The 26,366-nt window shown below is 38.3% G+C and overlaps 1 protein-coding gene across 2 annotated transcripts in view; it reads right to left on the reverse strand.

The window, feature by feature from the left end:
* The window catches only part of LOC129239012 (uncharacterized), a 162,127-nt gene that overhangs the window by 14,244 nt on the left and 121,517 nt on the right, over nt 1-26,366 (reverse strand). For both annotated transcript variants that reach the window (XM_054874273.1, XM_054874274.1), the window contains exon 4: nt 3,540-3,752. In XM_054874273.1, the coding sequence (XP_054730248.1) occupies nt 3,540-3,752 (213 nt within the window). The remainder of the gene's footprint in view (nt 1-3,539; nt 3,753-26,366) is intronic.

Below are 26,366 nucleotides of genomic sequence, written 5' to 3' on the forward strand. Positions count from 1 at the left end.
GCTGGCTGGTTGGCTGCTTGGTCGAACTGTGTGAGTAAGCGAAGTGAAAGCCAAGCGAATATGTTGGTGTAGTCGACCGATAACGGCGCACAGTGTGTCAAAGGGAGGATGATATATGAAGCCGGTTTTGGATTTTAGTTTTTGAAATTTTGCCAAAGATTCGTATGGCCAATTAACTTTGGAGTATAACCAGACAAAATTCATTTTTCAGAGCTAACTTTTCGAAGGGGAAGTGGAGTTGGGGTTATTTCAATGCAGTAGCACTGTCTGGGAATAAAATTGAAAATTGCTGGTGCTACAATTCTAACTTCGCACGGTTTGTTAAATTGCAGCGCATCCGGTGGCTAGGACACGAATACCTCGCCAAGTTTTGGGTGCACGTTTTGGTGAAAATCGAAAAAGGCGACCGCGGAAAAGATGATTAAACGACATTGAGGACGATCTAAGAAGTATAGGAGCGCCCAACTAACGTAGGATGGCTGTGGACCGAGATGCGTAGATACAAATTATGGGGGAAACTTATTCTTACACCAAGCTGTAGGGCTATGCATTATGATGATGATGATGAGGATAATTCTTTTTACGTGATCACCGTAGATTGTCCAGCGCTAGCTAAAGCTTCAACTTTGTAAAAAATAAAAAAAATACAACGGACTGCTTGCATGATTGTGACTGACGTTCTGTATTTTATTTCCACCTCTTGCCAGTGAGCTTCCATTGATAACTGGAGTTCTTCGGACTCCATGCCCGAAAAGGCTCTGAAATTTATACTAGGCGTTTTTCCGGTGGACCTCTGTGGTAATCTTCAGAATAGTTGTAATGAGTCGAGACGAATGGCAATCAGCTCAGAAATTTATATTTCTGAAATCTAAAGAACTCAAACCTCTATCACTGCTTTTTAAACAAGTTTTTCACAGAAAAGCGTTGGAAGAAATTTGCAGGAAAATGCCTCTTCCTTGAACCTAAGGTTCATTTACTCAACTAATTGGACCTTATCAGTGTGGCTTTAGACCTAGAAAGTCTACCATCGACCAGATATTCACAATACGCCAAGCCTTGGAAAAGACTCATGAAAGGAGAATCGATACACACCACCTTTTCGTTGACTTCAAAGCTGCATTCAACAGTACGAAAAGGAGTTACCTGTTTGCCGCAATGTCTGAATTTGGTATCCCCGCAAAACTAATACGGCTATGCAAGATGACGTTGCTCAATACCAGCAGCGCCGTCAGAATTAAGAAGGCCCCCTCCGAGCCAAAACCAAACGAGGTTTCAGACAGAGTGAATCGCTGTCGTGTGACTTCTTTAACCTGATACCGGAAAAGATCATTCGAGCCGCAGAACTTAATCGCTCAGGTACAATTTTTTATAAGGACGTACACTTATGGGCGGATACCGGTAATTTTGACATCCTCGGGCTTACTAATCGCGTTCTTAGTTTTGTCTTTTCCAAACTGGGTAAAGAAGCAAAGCGAATGGGTCTGGTGGTGAACGAGGACAAAACGAAATACCTCCTGTCATCAAACAAACAGTTAGCGCAATCGCGTATCGGCACCCACGGTGTCATGTTTTTGAGCTTGTCAGCCTTGAAATCCAAAGAAAAATCTCTCTTGCCAACAGGGGCTTCTTTTACTAAGTGGGCAATTGAGTAGTAAAGTCCTCTTTCGACGAATAAAAGTGACACTTTATAAGTATCTCATAATGCCCGTGCTAACGTATGACGTAGAAGCTTGGACGATACCAACATCCGATGAAGCGACGCTTGAAGTGTTTGAGAGAAAGATTCTGCGTAAGATTTTTGAACCTTTGCACGTTGGCAACGGCGAATATCGAAAGCGATAAAACGATGAGTTGTATGAGCTTTTGTGACGACATAGACATAGCGCAGCGAATAAAGCGAATAAAGATCCAGTGGCTTCGTTGACTGGGTCATCTCGTCCGAATGGATACAAACGCTCCGGCTCTGAAAGCCTCCTCTGCGTTGAAATTCGCGCTGGTTAGCACGCGAAAGAAACGAGTGGCGCGCTTTGTTGAACTCGTCCAAAATCGCGTAAGCGGTTACGCGCCCATTAAGAAGAAGGTTCACTGATATTTTTTCATATCGCTCAAAGTTAAATGATAGGGTGTGCAGTGTGATTCATCTCTCACTAAATATCTACCTGACCCCTACAACGTGTTTAGGCATAAATTCTCCCATAAAAGAAGACCACTCTCTGGCTCAAACTTTCTTCCACTGCAGTACAATCACTTACGTTTTATTCTGCCATTAAATTTGTACAATTAATGGAAACAAATTGAAAGAATCTGATTGAAAGAATGCATTAAACGAGTATACATCTGGTAAACCATTAGCTATGTTTGAGCTCCTGCTATCAGGAGCATTTCCAAAAACTACACTGCGCATGAGCTAAATAATAATAAGAAAAAGGGACCTATTTGCTTTGGATGAACTTTGATCAAAATGCGAGGTTTCCACATTTACCGCACAAGCATCGACTTGGGCTGACTTCCAATGAAAGAGCGGAATTTACTTATCGACCAAGAAATCCTCTTATGAGGTAACAGTACAAATTTAATCCGAAAAAGCTGCAAAACAGGTCTAAATCGTTATTTTTACCGTCTTGCGGATAGTGATTCGTAAAATAATGGAACAGTATCTATTTGAGATACACGACATGTCGGGTCGGACTTGGCATGAAATGATTTTTGCCACAGTTCACGTGACGAAAAAGAAAAGGAGGGTGTTGAAAACTACTTCTAACATCGTTCCGTATTAGCCAAGATTCCATACTGTTATTTACACAACTACTTCGTAGATTTTCTAGCGAATCTGAAATAGGCTTACATTCAGCTTTGCGAGATGGTACAAAAGAGAGGGAGGGCGAAGTTAGATCTCCCCCTAAAGTGATATTCTAATGGTAGAGTTGGTGTAAATGTGCCTGGGACAGGAGAATACAGCAAGGATTAGCCCAACAGACACTTGCGGGAAATCAAGCAAGCTAAGTCAAGTTCATCCCTATCGGACAAGCAAGTCACACGGCACCAAGAACTAGCGAACTTACAATGACCTTGGTATCCGATGGTTTACGAGCAGGTCCTACACAAAATTTGTGAATATTGCATGTAATATAGTTCCTTCCTTGGTCGGGTCCTGTGAAGATCATAGTCAGTATCGATACGCTAAATATACTTATATTCTGGTGGAGTATATGTGTTGATATCCCATGGCTTAATAAAAATTAATCTAACATTTCATTTTTTGCTGCAATCCTCTCTGGATAGCACGTCTCGTAGAGAAAGCATAAGCTGACCTCGAGGAAACAAATTTTACACTTTTGCGATCTCGGTAAGGTTAAATAACATACTATGAATTGGACGAGATGCTTGAAAAATAACTACCAATGAATTATACATTAGAAAAAAAGATTAGAAGAATGTCAATAAATTATTAAAATTGGGATTTACCAAGTTCTATTTGATAATTCTATTTCGTATTAAAAACTTAAGTAAATGAGAATATTTTGTATTTGCACACTTACCACAGCACGATTTGCCAAAGTCTAGCCGCACCAATTGCACCATATACGGCTCCAGCAGATTCACATACCACCAAGGCGAACGCTCAGCTTTGGTGAGCGAACAGGTTTCCGGTGTGAAAAATGCGGATGTTGAACCGTCAATGGCCTTTTGTGGTGCACCCGAGCCTTCGGTGGAGATTTGCATTGGCGCTTTGCCGGCGGCGACATTGAGCACTGGAAAAAAGAAGAGGAGGAAAAGAAAAGTCAGTAAAAGGATGAACGCTTTGGTTAAAAATATGAAATTGAATATAAAAATTTGATTAAATGCAGAAATTTATTGGAATTGTTGATTAAAAATATTTTATAGGTTCGATTGAGGTTAGGTGTATGGGCCAAAAAGAAACGGAGAAGGGCATGTATGGGGCTATAAGCCTTTGTATTACAACTACATAAGAGGGAGGAGGGCAGGAAAACATAATAATAAAATAGTAAAGCGAATCTTTTCTTTTGAATATTTTGGGTTGTTTCACTCTTTGTGCAGGTACCTTAATTAGTAGTTTCTCATTTTATCTGAATACTAATAGCATTGCCCCATAATGGTTACTCAACATGGATAAACACCAATAATTATCAAAAAAGATGTCTTCCAGTCCACTTTTGCCGAAGCCAGTACTGGTCCAGAGAAACGAACTTTTTATCACCGAGGGTTAGGTTAGGTTAAGGTGGTAGTCGGTCCAAACGACCAACTCACTTAGACCTTCCACGTCCGTTGTGATACCACTGTGCGACTCGGGAACCTTATTTATTTATTTAATGATACCATTTTGAGGCTCTTATGAAACGCAGGATTGGTCTAATCCCCACGTCAGACATTTTTGTAAGAGCAAAAAAAAGTGTTTACCTAGACAACCTGCTCTGATTTTAGCTAAGGCTGGACAATTGCAAAGGAAGTGCTCAACTGTTTCTTCCTCTTCCTCATCTCTACAACTTCTGCAATATTCATGGAAGAAAACTCCTAGTCTCAAGGAATGCCTGCCAGATAGCCAATGACCGGTGACACGAGCCACGACCTTCGAGATATCATCTCTTGAGAGGCTAAGCAATTCCTTTGTCTTTTTCTTGTCTATTTGCGGCCATAGTAGCCTAGCTGTTACACATGTATCTTAAACTCTCCATGACTTATTAGCCTCTTGGATAATGCTTTTTTTTATTATTAGTTTACTCGAGGCCAAAGGTATTCCAATGGTACTTGTATCACTAAGCATTTGAAGAGCAGTACCTTTTCTGGCTAGCTCATCAGCTGTACAGTTTCCCTCAATATCTCTGTGTCCCGGAACCCAAATAAAGGCTGACCTTGAATACGACGCTACCATCATTTAGGTCTGCCTGGGATTCCTGTGCAACCTTTGATCTTAGTATAGCCGTATTCATTGATTTGATGGCCACTTGGCTATTTGAGAATATATTTATAGTCGTTTTTGTTACGGCGTGCGTATTTAGATATGTAGCCACTTGTTTTATAGCTAAAACCTCTGCCTGGCGCTGCAGTAGTCTGGTAGTCGAACGGATAGTTCTAGTCCTAATTCCTTCGAGAAAACTCCATAGCCAACCTTATCGTCTAGAAATTAAATTCCCCCCTTCTCCATGGCTATGGTGTCTGCCACTCCCTTCTTGACGGTGTACTCATCTTGAAGAACTTATCGAAAGTGAGTCTAGGAATAGAATAGTCTATTTCTTGTTTGTGACTGTTCAGAGAGTGCAAAATACAGGCGTGGCCAAACCACCGTTCTCTCCATAGCACCATACTTTGGAATCTAAGCGCCGAGGCGGCGGTCACGTGTTTCCCTACAAGATTTAGTGCAGGCAAATTTACTAGCACTTCCAGTGATTTGTTTGGAATAGATAACAAGGCTGTTCTTTGGACCTTACTCATGGTTTTAGCGTAACTCGGATTTTGAGCAGATGACCATCGAGGGAGCACCGAGCACTTAGCAGGTAAAAATCTCTCAAAGCTTTATAATGTTTCTGCTTGAAACACAGGCTAAAACGTTTATTGATTTTTAACGCCAATTTAGTCTGCACTTGACCTTGAGTGTTTATGCCTATTACCATCCTCATTATCAATTCCTAGAGTTCCATGTTGGAGTATAGGCCCTCAATGGGAATAGGCCCTCTATTCGGATTGTTTGGCGCCAATTCCCTAACTTCATTCCAGCTGCGGCGTGCCATGTGCCGGGTTTCTATCTCCAGCAGTCGTCTCCAAGTGTTAGCTGGTCTTCATCGCCTGCGACTTGCTTGGGGCTTCAGTCTATTCGTGGGTCTTGTTGTGTAGCCCCTTTCCCTCCGCAGTACATGGCCGCTCCAGCTCCCTTTTTTCTTTCGGTCTTTTAGTTGCACGGGTTCTGCTATGTTCTGGCCCATAACTCAGCTTGGAAGTGGTCCTTGACCAGAATGTTTTAAGAATTTTTCGTAGGCATCTGTTTATGAAGGCTTAGAAAGTATAAAGCTTGTGTCGGCTATCGTCGCATTCCACGTTTCGCACCCGTAAAGTAAAGATGACTTCAGATTAGAATTAAATATTCTACGTTTTGTGCGCTGTGATATGTGTGACGTGTTTCAAATTGCCTGCAGAGTGCCGAATGCCGCCATTGCCATTGCCTCCGAGTTTATTTCTGTCATGAAAAAGCTCCTCATAAAAAAATAAAAAAAAAAAAACATCTGCCAATCGGACGCGGCTTGAAACTGTAGGACCCTCCTGTGTGGAGAAGGCCAAAAAAGGGTGTAAGCACCAAATACAGGGTGGCTGATGAATTTTGCTACATTAAGAAACTCAAATAACTTTTTTTTTAGTGTATGGAATTCATTTATTTTTTTTTTCAAGTTGAAGGTCATTAAATTTTATTAAATGGAGCTTAACTAGTTTTAAAAATAATTGAATTTAAATGCCCCCCATGCTCGTTGACACAAGTGCGGCATCTTAGTAAAAAGTTGTTCATTGCTGCTTTGAGTTTTAGTTCATCCAAATTTGTTGGCTTTGTTTTATAAACTTCTTGTTTACATAAACCCCACAAGAAAGAGTCAGGTGCAGTAAGGTCAGGCGACCTGGGGGGCCAACGAAATTCGGAGTTTCTTGAAATCAGTTTATTGGGAAATTTTCGTCGCAACTCTGTCATAACAGTCTGGGCTATGTGAGACGTTGCCCCATCTTGTTGAAACCACACAGAGTTGAAAGGAATTCTCTTTCGGCGTAGTTCTGGATAGAAAAATTCTTTCAGCATTTTCAAATAACGGTCTCCAGTAACCGTAACGGTGTGACCATTTTCTTCAAAAAAATAAGGCCCGACAATACAGCGTGAAGAAACCGCACACCACACTGTCACGCGAAGAGGATGCAATTCCGTCTCGTGGAGTATCTGTGGGTTAGAAGTACTCCATATTCGACAATTTTGTTTGTTCACATTGCCGTTTAAATCGAAATGGGCCTCATCAGACATGAAAAGGCAGTTTAACATGTTTTGGTCTTCTTCCACCATTTGCAGGATCTTCTGGCAAAATTCCAAGCGAATCGGCAAGTCTGCTGCATTCAGTTTGTTAACCATTTGAATTTTGTAGGGAAATAAGTCTAAATCTTTGTGCATTATTGTTTGCAAAGACTGTCGGCTGACACCAAGTTGAGCAGATAAGCTTCTTGTTGAAACCCTTGGATTGCTTTGTATAGCTGCAGCTACAGCAGCGATCGTTTCCTCCGTCCGAACTGGTGGGTTTCGATGATAAGGCCTTCTTGCGACTGTTCCTTGCTCAGCAAAATTATTCACCAGTCTCATTATGGTCCATCTGCTCGGGGGATCGCCGCCAAACATCCGCCTGTACTCTCTGTACCAAAACTACGGACTCCAGTGCGTGATAGCGGCGGACTATCCAAATTCTTGTTTGCGTGTCCCAGTTATCCATTTTAATAAATTTTAAAGATCAATCTGCAAATTAAAACAAAAATGGAACAGATAACTTAAAAAGAAAAAAAGTTATTCAATTTTTTTTTGGTAGCGGCTTTCATCAGCCACCCTGTATATATATAATGTTTTAAAGACAGTGGCGCAAAACTAATCATCCGATTTTGTTTTTGAATACATTTTTTATTAAAAAAAAATATATAATAGGACTATGAATAAGTTCGTGCGGTTTTTTTTCGAAATTTGAAACTTTATTGACGTAAAATGGTTACAAATTTAATATTCAAAGTATTGTCCATCGCTTGCTACTACTTTTTCCCATCTTTCTGGCAATTCACGGATTCCCTTTGTGAAAAATTCGGTCGGTTTTGCCGCAATCCACGAATCGATCCATTTTTTGACTTCATCGTAATTACGGAAGTGCTGGTCAGCCAGGCCATGTTGCATCGATCGGAAGAGATAGTAATCGGATGGCGCAAGGTCTGGACTATACGGCGGGTGGGGTAGGATATCCCATTTGAGCGTTTCTAAGTATGTTTTGACCACTTGTGCAACATGTGGCCGAGCATTGTCATGTTGCAAAATAACTTTGTCGTGTCTATCGGCGTATTGCGGCCGTTTTTCTCGCAGTGCTCGGCTCAAACGCATCAATTGTCGTCGGTAGACATCCCCCGTAATCGTTTCATTCGGTTTCAGTAGCTCATAATACACAACACCCAGCTGGTTCCACCAGATACACAGCATAACCTTCAGGCCATGAATATTCTGCGCCGACGTCGATGTTGAAGCATGGCCAGGGTATCCATACGTTGCCCGACGTTTTGGATTGTCGTAATGGACCCACTTTTCATCGCCAGTCACATTTCGATGCAAAAAACCCTTTCTTTTGTGCCGTTGAAGCAGTTGTTCGCATGCCATAAAACGGCGTTCAACGTCTCTTGGCTTCAATTCATACGGCACCCAATGGCCTACCTTTCGGATCATTCCCATGGCTTTTAAACGTTTGGAAATGGTTGATTGATCAACTCCCAAAGTTTTTGCAACCTCTTCTTGCGTTTGAGCCGGATCTTGATCGAGCAATTCCTCCAATTCGGTATCCATGAACTTTGGCGGCGCACCCTCGCGTTCTTCGTCTTCCAAGCCAAAATCACCACTTTTAAAGCGTGCAAACCACTTCTGGCACGTTCGCTCAGCTAGAGCATGCTCACCATAAACTTCCACCAAGATACGATGACTTTCGGCTGCTTTTTTCTTCATATTAAAAAATTCCCCGCAAAAACACATTATTTGGCACGAAATTCGACATTTTCAAGTGTGGTAAAAATATTGTTGTTTACGCTTCAAATAAAAAACTTATACTGACGTTTGTGCCTTACGACAGTAGCTCTCCAATGAATGTTTGGAAATGTGGATCGATGGAATAATAATCAAGTTACGCCATCTGTTGTAAAACCGCACGAACTTATTCATAGTCCTATTATATCTTTTGAGCGATAGAAACATTTTGTTTACGCGCTCCGTTGCTTGTTTATTTGTATACTGCAGCTGTCTAATTCACAAGCGTGTTCCGATAGGGTGACTCATTTTGCGCCACATTGTATTAAGGTACCTACAGTTATTCACTACCTCAATTTTGAAACAATGTGTACCGCATTTTTGACTCGGATTGTAAGTAACCTTTGAGATATTTAAAGGGTATCGAAATGGTATCTTCTAAAATCTGAAAATAAAAAATTAGATTCGCTATGGTAAATATAGAGTCAAGGATGATAGATTTACCAGATTTGGCCATTAATTATGGTGAAAAATAAAATTATGCGAGCAACTTCAACTGCCTCGTCACAGGGGATTCGGCAGCCGGATTCTGCACGATCATTTCACATGTATTCATACACTCGGCCAGTCAGTACGTGCAGCACGAGCAAAGATGTTGAGTTTTTTTGTATGCCACGAACACAGTCTCAGTTTTTCATAAACAAGCCGGCAGCCAATGTACGTCAGCCAATCAGATGAGTCTTTCAAATTCACTGAGAGGCCGTTAACTGGGAGCCACACCTCTATAAATCGTTTCACCATGATGCAGAGAGTATACTTGTATAAAGTTCATGAGAGATAGACGCGTTATTTAATGCGACTCCAGCCAGAGTGTATAGCACCCAGTGTTGTCGAACTTTTTAGTTTGTTTTCTCATGTAAAGACCAAAAATGGTGATATTTTGCAAAGAATTGTATTGGGAACCCCCCAGGGGGTGTGCCACTGGCATGAGTGGATCGGCCGTCCAAAGTTAGTGGGGGTCGGTCATACATTTGGACTCGATTGGACCACTCTAAATGGGTCAAAGTGGGATTTTTCGTTCGACCCAAATTGGGGGACATCAGAATTCGTTTTAGAGGTATGGTTCCTTCGGCAAAGTTTTTTATTTTGATCCCTAGAATACGATTTTCACAGAGTAATGAGCGATTTTTAAATCGACCTGCCCTAGTTTACATGTATGAGATTTAAAATTTTTAAAACCATAGATCTAAATTTTTTGCTGAAGTGCCTTTGCCGCTTCGGCCGCACCTAACATGATGAACAGACGCCGAGGTTTAGAATGTTATTTTAACGCAGTTTTTCTTCTTCGGGCTTGTTTGGTCCGCAAAGCTACTTTATTTCTCTCCTACCGCTAATATCTGGGAAGCATTCGTTATCCGCCATCTGCGACGCGCCCTGAATGGTTCATAGCCATCCCCCGAGGTATGCGAAACATGGAAAGACTCCTCCCGCATCGAAACGAAAACTCAAACATTTATTAACAAATTTTTGTGAAGAATACTTGGTAAAAGATGACCGAAAAAAACAAACGAAGATTTATGGCACCGACTCAGATAACACTTAAAAAGGCATATAGAATAGCCTGTCTTAGCGTAACGACAGCAATGCGAACCTGCCCCGCAGTGGCTTTAGGAATGATCACTCGACTCATTCCACTCTATCTTGTAGCCAAAGGGTTGGCAGTCAGTGCAGCTCTAAGACTTCCTTATCTATTCCATCTCAAAGAAGGCAATCTTACAGGATATGTAAGAGTTCTGGGTTCAATCCGGAACTCTCCGTGCCTGACAGTCCACGACAAGATGGCCAGGAAACTAGAATTCTCCAAGAAATTCAAAGTGGTTATAAGTGACCGCTCAGCGTGGAGAAACAATTAAAACAGGGGGGCACAGGTGTGGCTTACTGATGAGTCCAAAAAGGAAGACGGTAGTGCCGGGGTTGAAATTGTCTGACCACATTTCACAAAAGCAATTGTAATGGGGAAAACCACTTCCATTTTCCAAGCGGAGGTCCACGTCTTAGAGCTGTGTGTCAGATAATGTCTGCGGAGAGACACGCGCGGTGCCAATATTAACATTATCTCTGACAGTAAAGCAGCTCTAAAATCGCTGGATAGCTTCTCATTCCCATCAAGACCAACCTTGAATGTTTTTAAGTCCTCAACACCCTACCATTAAGAAACTTTGTTACCTTGATGTAGGTTGCGGGACATGAGGGGCACGAAGGGAAGGAAATTGTGGACACATTAGCAAAAAAGGGGGCAAACACTCCCTTCGAAGATCCTGAACCTTTCTGCGGGGTAAATAACAGCTACAAAAGTGCCTTTCTGCTAGCGCAGGAACAACGAGGCCTAATCGATCACTGGTGAGCCCAATCGGGCATGCGGCAATCGAAAATACTTATAGATCCAGAGCGGATAAAGGCAAAAGCAATCCTTAACCTGAGCAGAAAGGAAATAAAACTTTACACTGAACTACTAACAAGACACTGTAAACTTAATTATCACATGAAAAAGATCGGTGGGATAGAAAACGATTCCTGTAGACGCTGCAAAGAGGCACAAGAAATAGCAGGACATGTTCTATGCGACTGCCCAGCAGTGGCACGACGCAAACTAAATTACCTGGGAAATGGGGCTATAGATCCAAACCTCCTGGCAGAAATTAAGCCTACAGCAGTTATAGGATTTATTAGCAGCCTAAAACTGTTTGAGTAGGCTACATGGCTGCACAATAGATCTCTTCAAGTCGCAGTGCACAAACAGCCAATCAATAGTAATAATATGGCATCGTACTCAACAAGAAACTGTACCGATTGGGATTGGTAGGCGTAAGTGGCGCTGAATTGGTCACACACTACGCATACCAGTGAATCATATGGTAAGGCAGGTGCCAAGATGGAATCCTCAGAGTTCCAAGCAATCTGGCTCTCCAGGAAACACTAGGCGCAGAACTATTGATAGGGAACTCGACGGCACAAATTACAATTGGAACGACATTTGTCGTGCAGCACCTAAGAGAGTGGGATTTAGATCTATTCTACAGGTCCTATGCATCACGAGGAGATCAGGACAGCAGTACGTATTGGGTATGGGAATAAATACTACTTGTAAAGAGTGGTTTCGACGCTTCCAAAGTGGCAATTTCGACGTGAGTGATGAAGATCGCGAAAGGGCACCGAAAAAATTCGACGCTATTCAACTACAACAATTATTGGATGAAGACGCATATTGAACCCTTGATGATATGTCTAAAGAGTTGGATGTTGACAGATCAACCGTCGGTAAACGTTTGTACGCGATGGGAATTGTCTATAAAGCAGGTACCTGGGTGCCACTTCAATTGAAGGAGAGGGATATCGAGAGATGTTTGATGACGAGCTCACACGTTTCACACGCTTCTTGAACGGCAGAAAGAAAAAGGTTTGCTACATCGCATCCACACTGACGCTGAAAAATGGATCTATTATGATAACCCTAAGCGTCGAAAATGTTGGTGACCAGGTGACTAGTTTTTCCATAATCTTATTGTTTTTTTTTTGATGGATCATCCGGCTTTTCAGTCTGCATTGATACGAGTGGAAACTGGTGGTGTTGAAAATTATTTGGTTGGGGAGTGTCCCGGCTGCTATGGAATGATCTCCTACATAATAACCAAACCAATCTTTACTCAATTCTTAGCCATCCTGAGACTGCGTGTTATTCTCAAGGCCTAATTACCCAAACTATGCGAAATTAAATTTATATGCTTCTTCTTCTTCTTCTTTATATTTATATGTACTGCCTTAAATTTAGCCATTTTGTTAGTCACTCGCTAAATTGCCTGCGAGTACCATAAAATTACAACGGCTATTACCCACAATTGTTAATTAGAAACTACCACAGCTCAAACCAAGCACGAAAGAAGAAACGTCGCTTTAAACTCGAATTAATGGAATCCACCCACAAAGCGTAGAATTCTTGTAAATGACATGTGGCAAGCTTCTTCAAAGCCCGTGGCGTTTGTAATGTTTGCATGGCGTTCAGCAGACGATGTCAAGGTTGCTGCCACACATGTGCATGCATACACACGCATACATACATGTACATATGTGTATGTAAAAAGTAAATATAAGCACATATTAATAGCGGCAATATTTCTCTTTTCAATGTCATCGCTTTTTGTCACACAGTTATTCATAATTTCCATTGTTTACTAATTCACATAATGGCTAAAAAATAATAGAGAATAATTTAATATTCCTTTTTTTCGCGTATCGCAGCGCGGTCTTCATTGCCATTTTTATTTTCCTCTGCGCCCACTGCAATGGTTTTCAAATTTATTTTGGTTTCTGCGCATGGAAATGCAAAGCTCACTCACACGTCAGCATTTACGCTTTCGCTTTTAACCAACACTTTTGACCTACACTTAAGGAGGATAAGTGGCCACACAGAGTAGGTTTACACACACACACACACCAGTGAATGCTCGCTACTCAAGTACTTTGTGGAAAATGCATAGAAAATTATGCGTATCTCCGAAAATGAAAGAGAAACATAATTTCGGTAATTGCCATTTACGATTTCTTTAATTCCAACTTTGTTTGGTTACATTCAAGTGGCGAAGCTGTCCTTGCGTATGTGTGCGCGCCTGTGCGAGCTCGTATTTAAATGACTACTTCACGGGGCACGGGGCGTTTTTCACACATGCGATTAACAAATATCTGCTTATGAATGAAAATTTTGTAATTGTACATTTTCATGCATTCTTTGGCTTGACGAATTTTTAATTCGCTTGGTTGAGCTAAGTAACTGCCAGTGAAATGATTTTTCGCCTTTTGAAATGGGAAAGGTGTCAGGGTCTTTGGGTCTCTAATTGAATGCTTATTTGCACAAATGCGTAATTTGGGTAATTTATCAATTTTCGTAAAATAGTGAGTGACATTTACACACAAAATGGATACAATGTAGCTCGCATCTGCATAAAATTTATGGTATTTGAAAGAAGAGGTTAGGAATTTGAAGCTCGTAGTAATTGGCTCGTAATTTTCGGTGTGAATTGTGCTGATTACATTGTAATTGGGCTTAATGCGAAAAAAAACAAAATGTTTAATTATCATGCGCTAGAGATAACACACGGCTCCTGCTCTTTGGTAGAAATCTAGCGCTAAAGTCCAATATTGAGTAAAGGATTGAGAAGGCATCGACTGCTCTGCGTGACTGCATAAAATAAATATTAAAAATAAGAGCCCACAAAGACGCACAAATACGCAAAGACAGCTGCTATGAGAACCTACGCCAAGAAGACGGAAATAGCTTCGAGGCTAAGCGCCTTTCGAGGTGCCTGTGCTATAGGAACGGTTTCATATGAAGCGAGTGTCACATCGAACTTTATGGCTTTCGAACTGGGCAGAATATATGACAAAACCAGAAGCCTAAATAGACGACTTTCGGCTGACGAGAGCAAAGAAGAAAGCCAGAGGAGCTTGGATGAGTGGCAACATCGCTGGGATTTAGCGAAAAAAGAGAGGGGGACCCACAAACTTATTGGTAGCGTACAAGCATGGGTCGAGTGAAAAAGTGATGACAAAACGAATTTCAATCTGACACAATTCCGACGGGGCATGGCAGCTTCTCAGATTTGGCCATCATGACGCGAAGGACTGCTCGTTCTGCGGTAGTTGCAGTGGAAATGTGCAACATGTCTTCTTTTTCTGCCCGAGATGTGTGTCCGAAAGCACGACTATAGAAACGATAGTAAAAGAAAGAGTTACGCCAGGCAATACGCTAAAGCATAGGTTGCTATCGAAGTTGGTGTGTGTCAAAGTGAAAGACTGGTCCGCGAATGTGCTACAAGAGCTGCGGGGGAAAAAAATGGCAACGCAGCAACTCAGAAAGGAGACAACCAAACGATGGACAATAGACTAATGTGTATATGAGAAGACTTAATGGTCCAGCGTGGTCTTGTGAAGCAATGTGTAACGGCAGTACCGCAGGGCAAAATTGAAGCTATAGAGTTCGTAGTTAAGGGTTGAGTCCACAGGGGTCCTTTTTTGCAAGTCCGGTTTAGTAAGACATCACTGACTGTGCGCGGTCATAAATGAGGTGTACCTTAAGCCAGCAGTATGAATCACTCAAGCCGTGGGATACGGTACACTAGACAGGGCTAGTTTACTGGAGCGGCAGCCATTGGTAGGGAAATTCCGGTAGGTACGGTCATTCCGCTAGGGTCATTCCGGTAACGTAGAACCGGCTGCCATGTGAATCGTCTATGTTAACGGTGTCTATGTAAGATTCCCCCTTCGCTTAAAACACAAAAAGACAAGCTTCTATGCATGAATGTTTACTTTAAATAAGAGAAACCGGCCTCTCGCACCCAGAATAATCTATTGGCTCTGTACAACTCTTATAAAGCAAATTTTGTTATGTGGAGCCTTCGTCGGGTGGAACTCGCTGTAGAGGACGACGTTGGTTAAGCAACTGGAGAGGGTCCAACGGTCTTCTCTCATTGAATTCGGTGGGATGCCTCGCACCACTCCTACTCTGGCACTTAACGCAATGACAAATATGGTAGCTGCCTCTGTGGCAGGTATTCAAATTAAGGCATTTGGGCCACACGCTATGACAACACCAGGATACTTTGACTTCATCCCCGTGGTGAGTGATGAATTCACACTCACGTTGGATAATTTGTGGACCCTTTTCTATTCACATTTCATCAAGTGAAGAGTGCGGGGGTGTGCCACTTGAAGATAGGGCCTGATGAACTGGTTAACGGTGGCTCAAAGTTGGGCGAAAGGATGTGTGGAGAAGTATTTTAAGTGGAGCTCCGGATAAAATTCTGGGAAAAAATTCAGGCTACCAGACTTGCCGACTTATGTAACCACTGTCAGGAAAGTCAATATTTCTTCGGATGTTAATAAGCTCAGAGTTAGACGAACAATGCCAGACTTTCCTTTCGGCCGCATCCGAATAATTACAAACTGAGCTCAGCTCTTTTCACAGGGATATTACGGGAAGATAATTTAGGTAGATATAGGACTCGTAAGATGGTTTCTTTTCACAATGAGATGATTGGGGTTCCCTTAATTACTAATGCTCGTCTTCTAGAAATTTCGGTTTCGCGTGAATTCAGCGAAAACTGGGAAATACACTAACTTTTAAGCCGTGAGGGTCTTCTAGTCATGAGTGGATCGAAGGTTCTCGAGGGAATTTCTAAGGCTAACAAGCCCAGATTTTCGAATATTGTGAGTGTTCATTGCGGAATATTCTGCATTAGCTGTCCATGCGATGAAACATGGTATTACCGGGAGCCCTTTTTGCGCCAGCTGTTTGAAAGATGAGGAGAAATCATCTCAGAATCTGCTGCTGAGCTGTTATGCTTTGACGGGGCTAAGGTTTAGTGCCAAGATTACACTCACAATTTTGCTACGCTTGTTGATTTCTTCAATAGTACGAATGTGACCAGCAGTACGAAGCGGCTAACATAACCGTAATTAGTCATATTTTTATTATTTCCCCTAAGCTATTCCATATTTCATGCTATCCCTTGTCTCCCTGTGATGGTATTACAAAAGGCGAATTTAATTTTTTCTCCCTCCTATGGGAGTCTACATATAACCTCACCTAATCCACGGTTCTGCTCTGAAAGCATTACTTGGTTGAGTTTAGCGCAACCGAGGCCAATAAATGTGTCGAGAACCTTCAGTACACTGAAGCTTTTTTCAAAAACAATGCTCAGGATCAATTCCGGTTACATGAATTTTTCTGGGATTAGATGGTCTGAATTAGGGATACACCACAATTTTATGTAGGCGAGCTTTAGGTAAGTAGTAGAAGGACCGCTACCAGCGGTGTATTGACGCTCAAGTGTCCTATTTTGAAGAATATTAGTTGTATAAGCCAAAAGGTTTAATAAAACTGCTTAAAAAAAATAAGGCTCATTACTTTTCAATCAAACCCTGTATAGTGAATTTGAGATACTCAATCAGGGTTCGTGAGATGTTCAATTTAGATCTCATAAAATCTATTGAAATTTTTCCCGATTTTGGACGAAGTTTTGATGCAATTTTAGATTATAAATATCTGTTGGCTAAAATGTTACTCCCCATTTAGTTGCAGATTACTCACCATTGCGGATTTGTATTTAACTACTACTGAATATCTACAATAATTATTTCAAAAACTCACTACTGTCACAAGAAATATGCTAAAACCCACATTAACCCCATTTTGAAGCCGCAAATCTCAAATCTCAAAGCCGAAATTTCAATTTGCATATTTTCTCTTAAAATTATTATATTTGCTTTTTGTATCCAATAACAGAAATAATATTTAATTAACCTATAAGATACACTTAACCGCATACAAAATCCTCCAACCCAAACTCATTTTGGCCGCTTAGTTGTCTGAATGTCTCTAAGAGTTTATTTATGCCAAATTTGTGTAGGATTAATTCGAAGAAAAAGAAGAAGCATATCTTCCATTAAAATCAGTGTCACGCTCAACGCAATTAGTTACGGAAGTGAATATCAAATCCGTAACAAATCTTTGAGTAAATTTGCGCAAAATGCGTTCAAGCTAATCACAAATATTTTTGCTGAAGCTGGGGGAGCTAAGCGGGCACGAGTTTCGATTTACATGACGAATGGCGCAAAGAAAGATGATATGAAAAGAAATTTCCATTTTTAATATTTAATATCTGCTACAGCAATACAAAGCAGCAAAATGTGGGCAAAAGAAAGGCAAAAAGTCAAAATATGGCAACAACTACTGTTGACTGGCTGGCTGCCTCTGCTGACTGATCGCTCAAGCAAAGCTTTGTAAATAACTTGACATGCGAACGCCAGCAATTGTGAGCAAACGCCGACATGGCGGCCTGGTAGTCAGACTGTTGGAGCTGCATGTGACACATGTAAATGTATGAGTGGAATATGTGTGTGCATACATAGGTACACACATACACACATCGTACAGAGGCTGCACAAAGTGCGGTGATTCGCTATTGGTGTTGGTGGTTCGCCTGCTGCTTGCAGGTGGCATTGCGGAAAGATGCAGCCGCCCGATTGTCTGTCCATTACTACTCACATACATATGCACATACAGATATGTATGTACATATATAAATATTTATGTCGCCGCTGTTAATGAAGTTAAAAGAAAATTTCACTTTTACGCGAAGCTTATTTATGTTTATGCTTTTACGACACTTCGCATTGAAACAGTTGGCATTTAAAGATTTTAATAAAGAAAAGATGGAGGAAAATGCTAGCACAATTATAACAATAACAGCAAGAGAAAATACTTTCAGCGGAACTGTAGAAGAAGCGAAATTAAATACAAATGAAAAAAGGAAAAAATTGAGTAAAATAAGTTCGTGCGGTTTTTTTTCGAAATTTTAATTTCGGATCATTCCCATGGCTTTTAAACGTTTGGAAATGGTTGATTGATCAACTCCCAAAGTTTTTGCAACCTCTTCTTGCGTTTGAGCCGGATCTTGATCGAGCAATTCCTCCAATTCGGTATCCATGAACTTTGGCGGCGCGGCCAAAATCACCACTTTTAAAGCGTGCAAACCACTTCTGGCACGTTCGCTCAGCTAGAGCATGCTCACCATAAACTTCCACCAAGATACGATGACTTTCGGCTGCTTTTTTCTTCATATTAAAGAATTCCCCGCAAAAACACATTATTTGGCACGAAATTCGACATTTTCAAGTGTGGTAAAAATATTGTTGTTTACGCTTCAAATAAAAAACTTATACTGACGTTTGTGCCTTACGACAGTAGCTCTCCAATGAATGTTTGGAAATGTGGATCGATGGAATAATAATCAAGTTACGCCATCTGTTGTAAAACCGCACGAACTTATCCATAGACCATTAAAATAAATTTAAACTAAATTAATTAGAGGGGAAATAAAATAAAAATTAAGTAAAACAAAAACAAAAAACCAAAACAAATATAATAAAGCAATAAAAAATATAAAAATTGCAATAGAAAATATAAAATAAGTAAAATTGAAGAAATATAAATAAAATAAAATGTGATAAGCAAATTAAAGTGAATTAAGTAAACTTAAAAGGAATGAAATGAATAAAAGTAAAAAATTAGGTTAGGTGAAGTATTATATATAGAACAAAAAACAAAACATCAAAAAAAGAAGACAAAAATATTACAAAAATAAAGTAAAGAATAATTGAAGTAAACTAAATGTGAAATAAATAAAAGGAAATATAAAAAATAAGATTATGTAAGCAAAATTTAAAAAAATAAACAAAAAGGAAAACAGAAAAAAATAAAAGTAGGTAAAATAAAAAGAAAATGAAATAAAATAAAAAATCTATATAAAAATTGATATGCAAAACATAAAAAATAATAAATAAGTGGAATGTAATGAATGAAAAACAAAAAAAGGTAAAAGTAAAAAAATAAAAAATAACAAATAAAAAAGAAACAATTATTAAAAAATAAATTAAAGAAAAATTGAATGAAGTGAAATAAAATAAATTAAAGTAAATTAAAAAAAAAAAAATTAAGTAAAAGGAAATATAAAAAATAAGATTAAATGAAACAAAAAAAAAACAAAAAAGAATAAAAAAAATATAGAATAATAAAATAAAATAAAATTAAGAAAAAAGGAAATAAAATAAAGTAAAAAAACTATATAAAAATTGATATGCAAAAGATTAAAAAAAAAAATGAATGGAATGAAATGAATGGAAAACAAAAAAAGGAACAAGCAAAAAACTAAAAAACAACAAATCAAAAAGAAACAATTATTAAAAACTAAATTAAAGAAAAATTGAATGAATAAAATAAATTAAAGTAAATAAAAATAACAAAATAAATAAAGTAAAATAAATAAAACAATATAAGATCAAATAAAAGAAATCAGCAAAGAATATAGTACAAAAGGCAACGAAAAGAAAAAACTACATTTTATTATATTCACGTAGATTAAATACAAAAAAAAAATTAGTAAAAAAATTATATAAAAAAAAACGAAAAAATATTATAATGAAAACATAAAGACAAATCAAAAAAGAAAAAATTTAAAATAAAGCAAAACGAAATGATGCTAATGAAGTAAGGCAAAGAATTAAGTAAAGGAGAAAAGAAAATACAACAACAATAAAATAAGAAAAATATAATAACAGTAAAAAAAAATCAAAAAGGAAAAAAAAAATATATTAAAAAAATTAAGTATAGAAAAATAATGTAGAAAAACAAATAAAGTAAAATAAATAAAGCAAAACATGAAAATTAAAATAAAATCAAGTAGGAGGGTTTAGCAAAAAATATAGCAATACATGAAAAAAAAACAAAAACCCAAAATATTTTTTTATGAAAAAATAAAGACAGAAAATATTACAATAAAATTATAAAGTAAAGCAAAAGCAAAGAATTAAGTAAGAGAGAAAAAATATATAAAACAAAATATGAGGAAAAATATAAAAAAAGTTAAAAAAAAAATCAAAAAGGATAAAAGAAAATAAAAAAATGTACAATATTAAAAAAATAAAGTATAGAAAAATAATTTAGAAATATAAATAAAGTAAAATAAATAAAACGAAACATCAAAAATTAAATAAGATCAAGTAAGAAAGCTTAACAAAAATATAGCATAAAAGACAACAAAAAAAAAATTAAATTTATATTGCATGTTAAGTCAGATTAAATAAAAAAATGTAAGTAAGAAATTCTTGAAAACAAATAAAGTAAAAAAGATGTATAAAAAAAATATATCAAAAAAATTAAGTAAAAACAAATAAAAAAAAAGAAAAAATTGAAACAAAATGTAGAAAATAAATAAAATAATCGCAATAACATTATTTTACTCTTTTATTCAGAACGCGACCAACGGATCGAATAGACCTGATCAGAATGGCTGGCAGACTCTCACCTCAGTCTATCTGAAGCTTCGCAAAGTTATGGATTTCGTTACTGACATTCAACAGCAAATGATAAAACTTCTGGTTTTTACTACCAAAAAAAACTGAATCAGGTACGATTTGACATCATCATCATTATTGAAATTTTTACTATTCAAGGAGTTTTGTAAAGATCGAAACAACAAGTAATCAGATGGTGGAAGGCCAGGACTATATGGTGGATGTGGCAAAACATCCCAACCAAGCTCCAATAATTGTTGCAGAGTGGCCAAAGATGTGTGTGGCCTTGCATTGTCATGATGGAATACAATACTTTTTCGATTTGTCAATTCGGGCTTTACCTCAACTGCCTTGTTTAATTTCGTTAGTTGTTCAGTTTAGACATCAGAATTGATCTTTCGGTTGGGTGGTAAAAGTTCAAAGTGGACAATTCCTTTGTAATCCCACCAAACTGATAACAAAACCTTCTTTTGATGAATATCAGCTTTTGATGTTGTTTGAGTTGGTTCACCTGGCCTGCTCTACGATCTTTTCCGCTTGATATTATGACGAACCGAACCTTTATTGCTTTGATTAGGGCGTCATCAAGTTCAACTGGTCGACCAGAGCGTTTTTTATCTTTGAGTGAAAAATCACCAGAACGAATTTGGCAAACCAATTTTGACACTGCCGTTCTTTTAAGGCTTCGTCATCATAAACAGCACATAACTTTTTATGAGCTTGCGATGCGGTTTTCCTTTTGCGAAAATAAAAAAAGGAAAATATGACGAAAATGTTCCTTTTGATTTTTTATTTTTCAACGAACGCCAAACGAAAACTACGCTATCGATCAAAAAACATTTTTTAACTGATTGACAGCGGAATTGCCAACTATCAAATAAAAAAATTTGTTTTACATTTGTACTACGTCTGCAAACCTAAAAATTCAACTGAAGCCATCTATGAATGGAATCCGTAATTACTTAGTTGCCAACCCAATATTTCTGCCATGAAGAAGCTGCTTATAAAGAATTAACTGCCATTCGGAGGTGGCTTGAAACTTTAGGTCTCTCCTTTGGTGTATGTGTATGTGAATTACGTATGTAATTTTCTCTTGCCAGTAAAGCAATTCTAAATGCATTACATTCGTTTTTGGATAATCAAAAGTCATTCACTGCATTATGCAGATGCTGTGAAATAATTAAATATCCATAATTTTATATGAACATGAGGGTCATCGTCTAACAAACTAAGAAATATCGAAGGATATGCTCCTAGCTTGTGAAATCGCAAGGTCATTCATTGAAAATGAATGCTGGTTCTCTAAATTTGAATAAAAGTCAATTTTTACAAATACTGCAGACACCGACTCCGCTAGCACGAGGCGTGTTCCCTTAGACGAACGTGTTTATGATGCAACTGCCTAATCAGATTCGTTGAATGTTTTTGACACTATTTTTAAAAAAATATTTCTAAAGATAAATTTCTATTTTTTTTGCAGCCTCTGTAGTCTAGCGTAAGTGTACTAGCCTGCCCTCCCATGCGGTCCACTTTTTTAAAAAAATTAACCTACTTTCCTAGTTTCTAAAAAAAATCATTCCTCAGCCGCAAAAACTTTATCCTTCCACTCCTTACTCCCGCACAAAAAGTCAGCGCATTACTTGCATTGTGACAGCTAAAACAAGCAACAAAGAAAAAGACACAGTTACACATTGCATCAGTAGCGCCAGCAAGAGGAAGAGGGCAATCGCGGTAATAGTGCAGACACACCAAATTTAGCGAAGTCCTCAACCATCTGCGTGATCCTTATGGCAGAAAAATGTGACGCACAGATGGCGCTCTAAACAGTAAGAAGACGATGATCCCAAGCAACGACAGGTGGGCATTCCCACTATGTAGGACTGGTAGCGGCGGGCTAATCACCTACCCTGTCAGAAATCAAAATAGTTTAACGAAACCAACGCAAGACTGAATCTTGTCGAGGCCCTATGTTCTCGGGTGGAGTGAACAAAGAAAAAAATCGAAAAAATCGAATTAAAGTAAACACATTTATGGAGTTTTGCACATTTTTTCATAAAAAAATTACTCAGTAAACACAAAAGTTACTAAAATAAAATAAATAATCAAGTTCCGAAAAAGGAAATCAAAACTAAAAAAAGCCTCTAAATATCACATAGTGTAAATTTTTATTAATTTCAAACTTAGCATATATCAGTACGTTTAAAGTCACATGTGAAACTCATATCTTTGCACTAAAATTTCAATGATTTTTAATTTTAATTTAATTAATCCACAAATTCACACACAATCATGTTCAGGCTTTTATGCAAAGAATACCACTTAAAATTAAATGTGAAAATTTGTTGGATACAGTAAGAATTATGACATTTAGCACAACAATTTTTTTTATTGAAATACGTAAAATTTCACTTTCACATTAAACCGATTACGAAAGCGAAAGAAGCTGCGACATGTGCGAAAAGCAGAGCTACGCGCAGGTAAAGTTAAGGCCTTATGTAAATATTGCATTAAAAAAAAAATGCCGCTAAATAATAAAATAATGAACTTTCTTCCCTTAACCGGTCGAGTAGCATTTTTGCATTTTTTCTACATACGAAAATGTAGGAAATAGCATAGCCACGTTAACAGAAGACTTAAGCGACGAACTCGCTGTTAAAATTTATTGCCAAGTAAAAGTTTTTAATTAAACAAAATTTATGCTGACATAGCAGAGTTTGGTAATTTATTGGAGTAATAAACTAATTTTATTGTTAGGAAAGTTATTGTAAGAAATTTTAATTGAAAGCAATTTGGATTTGTCGCATTAATGCAGCAAAACCACGTACCTGTTTGATTTTTTTGTTTTGGTAATTTATGAAAATATATAAAAAATTATTAAATTAGTTGATTAAAAAGTTAAATTGAGACAATTGTATAGATTGTGGTGAAACTGGATGCAATTTGAAGTAGGTAAGTACTTCTGGTACTATGTTAAAGCACGTGAAGCTGCCGTAATGAATGAACATTTTGTTAACTCCAATACATAAAAAGATATAATTTTAGTTAAGGGGGAAACCAGTTTAGACTGATCAAAAACTCGAAATTTTTTATTGCATAAATTGTTAGTATAACTACTTAAGAATATGTGGGAAAAAATTTAAAGCGAAATTTGCATTATTACCGATTCTATGAGCACTTAAGTGACCGCCCTTCGGTTGGCCATCGTAGCGCACGGCAGTTAGAACGGCGTTTTTCTCGAAACAACTTTTTATCAACTGGTGGACACTCTAGCTCGAAAAGTTATCATTCAATCGTTATACAATTTTTTCGGAGTATTCCTTATTCAATTCTAATTTATGTGAAGCTACAAAGTATATACCTATGAGATCAGACTTTCAGCTATTAGTCCATATATGTCGCTAGGAGTATTTTTAAACCTTCCCAAATGTCTTTTTTTTCGTCTGTCCTCTGTCAACAACATTCAGTTCATTGTTTGTTACGTTTCATATAACAATGCATTTTTGTCGCTCTTAAAATGTCGAATTTTGTGCCTTCAAACTACGATTTGCGGACATCGTTGATTTTCTGTTATCAATTGAAGAAAAACGCTACTCAAGCTCATCAAATGCTTATAGAAGCTTATGGTGGACATGCTCTAAGTAGAGCACAGTGCTTCAGGTGGTTTGAAAAATTCCGAAGTGGTGAATTTAGCGTGGAGATCGAGGACCATGGCCGGCCCCCGAAAAAGTTTGAGAACGCCGAATTGCAAGCATCGTTCAATGAAGGTGATGGTCAAACGCAAGAAATGATGGCAGAGCAGTTGGAAGTGCCCTAAAAAACCAATTCCAAACGTTTGAAAGACATGGGCATGATTCTAAAGGTCAGAAGACGTGTGCCGCATGAACTGACAATGTGACAATGCACCGCCACATCGAACAAGAGCAACCCGGGAATTGGTGGAGACGTACGATTGGGAACCGCTGGTGCTTGCGGCTTACTCACCAGACTTGGCACCTTCCGATTATCATTTATTTGCATCGATGAGCCACGCACTTTCCGAGCAGCACTTCAACTCTCACGAAAAGCCAAAAAATGGCTCGATGATTGGTTTGCGGCCAAAGACGTCCAATTTTTTTGGCGCGGCATCCACAAATTGCCTGAGAGATGGGAAAAATGTGTCACTAGCGATGGCTATTGTTTTGAAGATTAAATTGGTAATTCTTGTATTACATTATCATTACAATTTTTTTGTTTCAAGCAAAATAGATGAAAAAATATGATATGAAAAGCTGACATTGTGTTCAAGCGCCTCAAAAACATGCAATTTTGAATATTATTCAAAATTTTATAGCGGAATTCAAAGTGATTTCGGAGTTACAGGCCTGTGTACCGTCCCTCGTGTGAGTATACTGTCTACCTTCTGAAAACTTTGAAACACGTTTTCTCAAAACCATGTTTTTGAAAATGGCGTGTAACATTAAAAAAAGCGACGAAAGTTATCATTTCAAACGATAATCTATATAAAGATAATTAAAATGCGCATCTAATTAAAAAGAAAAAAAAAAACACTTTTTTTCAATAATTAATTGTGTGTTCATTTTTTCATATTTTTATACAAGAGTAGTCTATTATATGCGGGAAAGCCTTCTGAATAAAGCAATATTTTTCTTTTGTGTTTCCGGTGAAAACTATGACCGCAATCTTACACGCCATTTTACTAGCGCGCAACGAGAAGCTATGCGAGATCCCTCATATGTCCGCCATTTTGTTTTTTTATTTATGCTAAAAAATTGTTTATTACTCTTGAATCATGCCTTCAAATAAATGCAAAAGATTATTCATGTTTGAGAATTATGGCAGAAAAATGTGAAACACAGATGGCGCTCAAAGCAGTAAGAAGGCGTTGTTCCTAAGCGACGACAGATCGGCACCCCCACTATGTAGGACTGTTAGCGGCAGGCTAATCACCTACCCTGTCAGAAATCAAAATAGATTAACGAAACTAACCCAAGACTGAGTCTTGTCGAGGCCCTTTGCTCCCGAGTGGAGTGAAAAAGAAAAAAAAAACCTCTCTTAGCTTAACTCCCTTAAGCTTAACTCTAGGGTTCTCCTTGTCGGTGTACTGTCCCATAGCAAGGAAAGAGTCGGTTCCTATTAATGACGAGGCCGCAGTCTCGCTTGCCAATGCATCCACTATTTCGTTCCAGGTTATAGTCTTGTGTCCTGGGACCCAAATTAGCCGGATGTGACTGTGCGTTGCTAACAAATTCAGTTTCTTGGTGCACTTAAGGTCCAGGGAAGGCTTCATCTGACAGGATGACAATGCCTTAAGTGCCGCTTTACTGTCGCTCAGAATGGAGAATGGCAATTTGCTCATTTTGGAAGCGAAATGTCTTAGTTAACTTCTTTAAAAACCTCTGTTTTCCTAGCAGTTATCTAAAATCTACCCAAGAGGTTGTTTAATGCATCTTGACTACGAGCTGTTCGTTTAGAAGTACAAATCCCACCGCAATCGAATGTGAACGCAAGAGCCATAATTCAGTAAAACACATCGAACCTGTTAGTGGAGAAAAAATAAATAAACACAGCATATTTTGTAAGAAAAAAAGTCTTTTCTAAGAATAGAATTTTCCACACATCACTTCACAACAAACGCGTCAGCTATGCGAAGACCAGCAACATCTGAATGTAATATCTGCTGATGCTGCTGCTGCTGCCGCTACTCGGGCAACGAGTT

This window comes from Anastrepha obliqua, chromosome 2, assembly GCF_027943255.1.
Source record: "Anastrepha obliqua isolate idAnaObli1 chromosome 2, idAnaObli1_1.0, whole genome shotgun sequence".
In the NCBI taxonomy this organism is placed as follows: Eukaryota; Metazoa; Arthropoda; class Insecta; order Diptera; family Tephritidae; genus Anastrepha; species Anastrepha obliqua.